The sequence below is a fragment of the Lycium ferocissimum genome, chromosome 9 (assembly GCF_029784015.1).
Source record: "Lycium ferocissimum isolate CSIRO_LF1 chromosome 9, AGI_CSIRO_Lferr_CH_V1, whole genome shotgun sequence".
In the NCBI taxonomy this organism is placed as follows: domain Eukaryota; kingdom Viridiplantae; phylum Streptophyta; class Magnoliopsida; order Solanales; family Solanaceae; genus Lycium; species Lycium ferocissimum.
Genome location: NC_081350.1, coordinates 48,545,954 through 48,550,390, shown reverse-complemented (window position 1 = coordinate 48,550,390; position 4,437 = coordinate 48,545,954). Strand labels below are relative to the sequence as shown.

The following is a 4,437-nucleotide window of genomic DNA, read 5'->3' as shown; positions in this document are numbered from 1 at the left end:
CCTGGTCCAAACATCTTTTGAAAATTGAAATTTAGGGGAGAAGGAAGAAGTGAAACAAAATATTAGGAGAAGATTACCCATTTCCCATTAATCAAATCCAGTAACAACTGATTTTGAGATTACTCAAATCCCATTAATCAACTCCAGTTATAGATAAGTCATATTAACACCAATATCATAAAACCTGAGAAAACAACACACTTTTTTTTTTTGGCAAAAATCATGTCTCAAAGTCCCTCTTTTGCTATTCATACATTATCACCTGTTGTTGTCGATTTGAACCAACCACAACAACTAACACGTGAAGTGTCTAGGTGGAGTAAACCTCGAATGCGTGTTGATTATAATTTTTCGTTTTGGGTGTCACCATCTATTACTGATGACATTCTTGATAAAGAAATAGAAGAAGAGGAGTTTGAGAATGATATATTTGAGTCGCTTCTTGATGTTATAGTTGATGGAATTGATGAAGAAGAGGAAGAGGAGGAGGCGGAGGAGTTTGCAAATGATATATCTGAGTCGATTCTTGATGATAGAGTGGATGAAATCGATGAAGAAATAGAAGAAGAGGAAGAGGAGGAGGAGGAGGTGGAGGAGTTTGCGAATGATATAGCTGAGTTGATTCTTGATGACAGAGTTGATGAAATCGATGAAGAAATAGAAAAAGAGGAAGAGGAGGAGGCAAGGAGTTTGCGGATGATATATCTGAGTCGCTTCTTGATGATAGAGTTGATGAATTCGATGAATTAATAGAAAAAGAGGAAGAGGAGGAGAAGGCAAGGGAGTTTGCGGATGATATATCTAAGTCAATTTCTCATCTGCATACTTGAATTATATTGTTTCGTAGATAATTATTTTCACAAATTCTCTTAATAATATTGACATGTTTATAAAATTATATACTACACGATTCAGCATACATGTGCAACTCACGTGCCCAGAAACTAGTAACACTAAATCTGCAAACTGATAAATTTTTGTTTACCCAAAATCCTGGTCCAAACATTTATTGAAAATTAAAATTTAGGGGAGAAGCAAGAAATGAAACAAAATATTAGGGGAAAATTACCCATTTCCCATTAATCAAATCCAATAACAATTTATTTTGAGATTAATCAAACCCAATTAATCAAATTCAGTAATAACACATTTTATCCTATAAATAAGTTAGATTAACACCAGTACCATTAAACCTGAGAAAACACCACAAAATGTTTTTTGTTTTTTTATTCAAAAAACATGTCTCAAGGTCCCTCTTTTGCTACTCATACATTACTGCTGCTGTTGTTGACTTGAACCAACAACAGCAACAAACACGTGAAGCGCCCAGATGGACTAAACCTCGAATGTGCGTTGATTATAGTTTTTCGTTTGGGGGGTGTTACCATCTATTCCTGATGACATTCTTGATAAAGAAATAGAAGAAGAGGGGTTTGAGAATGATATATCTGAGTCGCTTCTTGATGATAGAGTTGACAAAAATTGATGAAGAAGAGGAAGTGGAGGAGTTTGAGAAAGATATATTTGAGTCAACTCTTGATGACAGAGTTGGTAAAATCAATGAAGAAGAGGAAGAGGAAGAAGAGGAGGTGGAGGAGTTTACAAATGCCATATCTGAGTTGCTTCTTGATGTTATATTTGATGAAATTGATGAAGAAGGCGAAGAGGAAGAGAAGGAGGCGGAGAAGTTTGCAAATGATATATCTGAGTCGATTCTTGATGATAGAGTTGATGAAATCGATGAACAAAAGAAGAAGAGAAGGAGGAGGAGTTTGCAAATGATATATCTGAGTTGATTCTTGATGATTGAGTTGATGAAATTGGTGAAGAAATAGAAGAAGAGAAAGAGGCGAAGGAGGAGGCAAGGGAGTTTGCGAATGATAAAGGGAGTTTGCGGATGATATATCTAAGTCGATTCTTGATAATAGAGTTGATGAAATCGATGAAGACATAGAAAAAGAGGAAGAGAAGGAGGAGGCAGGAGAGTTTGGGGATGATATATCTAAGTCAATTTCTCATTCGCAAAATTTACTCAATTTCTCTTAATAATGTTGATATTATTTTATAAAATCATATACTACATAATTCAGCATACACGTGCAATGCATGTGCCGAGAAACCAGTAAACCTAAATCCGCAAGACTGATAAATTTTTGTTTACCCAAAATCTAGGTCCAAACATCTTTTGAAAATTGCAATTTACGGGGGAAGCAGGAAATGAAACAAAATATTAGTAGAAGATTACCCATATCCCATTAATCAAATCCAGTAACAACTCATTTTGAGATTAATTAAATTTCATTAATCAAATCCAGTAATAATACATTTTGTCCTATAAATAAATTAGATTAACACCAGTATCATTAAACCTGAGAAAACTCCAAAAAAAAACTCTATTTTTTATTAAAAAAAACATGTCTCAAGGTCTCTCTTTTGCTACTCATACATTACCACCTGCTTTTGATGACTTGAACCAACAACAACAACAAACATGTGAAGTGGTCGGATGGGCTAAACCTCGAATGCGTGTTGATTATAGTTTCTCGTCGGGGGTGTTACCATCGATTCCTAATGACATTCTTAATTAGAAATAGAAGAAGAGGATTTTGAAAATGACATATCTAAGTGGCTTTTTGATGATAGAGTTGATGAAATCGATGAAAAAGAGGGAGAGCATGAGCTTGAGAATGGTACATTTGAGTCGATTCTTGATAAAAGAGTTGGTGAAGTCGATGGAAGAGGAAGAGGAGGAGATGGAGGAGTTTGCAAGTGACATCTATGAGTCGCTTCTTAATGTTAGAGTTGATGAAATTAATGAAGAAGGGGAGGAGGCGGAAGAATTTGTAAATGATATATCTGAGTCGATTCTTGATGATAGAGTTAATGAAATCGATGAACAAATAGAAGAAGAGGAAAAAGAGGAGGAGGTGGAGGAGTTTCCGAATGATCTGAGTCAATTCTTGATGATAAAGTTGATGAAATCGACGAAGAAATAGAAGAAGAGGAGGAGGAAAAGGAAGGGGAGTTTGCAGAGGATGTATCTGATTTGATTCTTGATGATAGAGTTAATGAAATCGATGAAGAAATAGAAAAAGAGAAAGAGAAGGAGGAGGAGGAGAAAGGGGAGTTTGTGGATGATATATCTAAGCCAATTTCCATTCGCATACTTGGATTTTATTATTTCGTACATAATTATTTACTTAATTTCTTTTGATATTATTGACATTGTTTTGTAAAATTATATACTACATGATTCTGAATACACGTGCAACACACGTGCCGAGAAACTAGTAACACTAAATTCGTAAGACTGAAATTTTTGTTTACCCAAAACCCAGGTCTATGCATCTTTTGAAAATTGAAATTTAGGGGAGAAGCAAGAAATGATACAAAATATTAGGAGAAGATTACCCATATTTAGGGGTGTTCAAATGAGACCGAAAAACCGATCCGAACCGGTAAACCGAGTCAAACCGATTTAATAAATCGAAAACCGGCTTGGTTTGACTTGATTTGATTTTAAATTTTAAAAAACCGATAACATTTGGTTTGGTTTGGTTTGGTGTTAAACAAAAAAAAAACATGAACCAAAACCGAACCAAACCAATAGATACATACATATTTAAAATATTATATATATTCTTCAAAATTTTGGCTCAGACCAAGTCCAATATAAATTCAAATATTTAGAAAGAAAAGTGTAGCCCATTTAAGTTTAAGGTAAAATAAAAATTTCCCCCTTATCTAGTTTTACAGTTCCCTCTTTTACATGCCATCTGAATTACTACTAATAAACTAGCATTTTATCCGTAACAAATTAAAGGGAAGAAAATGGCAATTGAAATTTAAAAAGATTTGGTAGATGACTTTGTCTTTCTGTTTATCATTTTCCGTTTTAATTTCTGTGCTTTCTTCTCAATGCTTCATAAACACGATGGCAGCTTGTCTTGCAAAAAGATTCGAGTGGCTATTCTTGGTCGTCAAGTTTGCAAGTTGAGGACTAAGGAAGTCGCTTTAGAGTCTAGCTAACAAAAATTCTGGAGGGCTGTGTAATATCAAAAGGCTATCTGTAGGGAGGTAACTAGAATCATGAAAAGTAGATGTTACGTTTTTGTAATTCCCATACCCATAGCCATAGGCCTATATCTAAATAAAGTTAAATGAAATAATTAAGAAGATTCTTAGATTTGAATGGATCACGTCAAAGCCGTATTTAGTTACCATTTAATTCAAAGGTTCTTTGTATTAATACATTCTTAAAATCCGAAAAAACCGAACCAAACCGATAAAACCGACAAAACCGAAAAAACCAAAACCGATAGAATTTATACTATAATGGTTTGGTTTGGTTTGAATATTAAAAAAACTGACTTAATTGGTTTGATTTGGTTCTAACCAAAAACCGAGTCAAACCGAACCGTGAACACCCCTACCCAT

The 4,437-nt window shown here is 34.3% G+C and overlaps 1 protein-coding gene across 1 annotated transcript; it reads left to right on the top strand.

Annotated features, from left to right (window-relative positions):
• Positions 1–222: 222 nt before the first annotated feature.
• On the top strand, positions 223–2,996 carry LOC132032004 (uncharacterized). The gene is made up of 4 exons (XM_059421836.1): positions 223–688; positions 1,471–1,551; positions 1,657–1,770; positions 2,644–2,996. The coding sequence occupies exons 1-4, from the start codon at positions 223–225 to the stop codon at positions 2,994–2,996; spliced, it is 1,014 nt and encodes a 337-aa protein (XP_059277819.1).
• The last annotated feature ends 1,441 nt before the right edge of the window (positions 2,997–4,437 follow it).

Bases quoted from the DNA above. Each gene is read 5' to 3' on its own strand.
- LOC132032004 (XM_059421836.1), top strand. From the start codon at position 223: ATGTCTCAAAGTCCCTCTTTTGCTATTCATACATTATCACCTGTTGTT. The intron at 689-1,470 runs GTTTGCGGATGA...TCTTGATGATAG, and splicing joins GGAAGAGGAGGAGGCAAGGA to AGTTGACAAAAATTGATGAA. The intron at 1,771-2,643 runs GTTTGCAAATGA...TTTTGATGATAG, and splicing joins GAAGAAGAGAAGGAGGAGGA to AGTTGATGAAATCGATGAAA.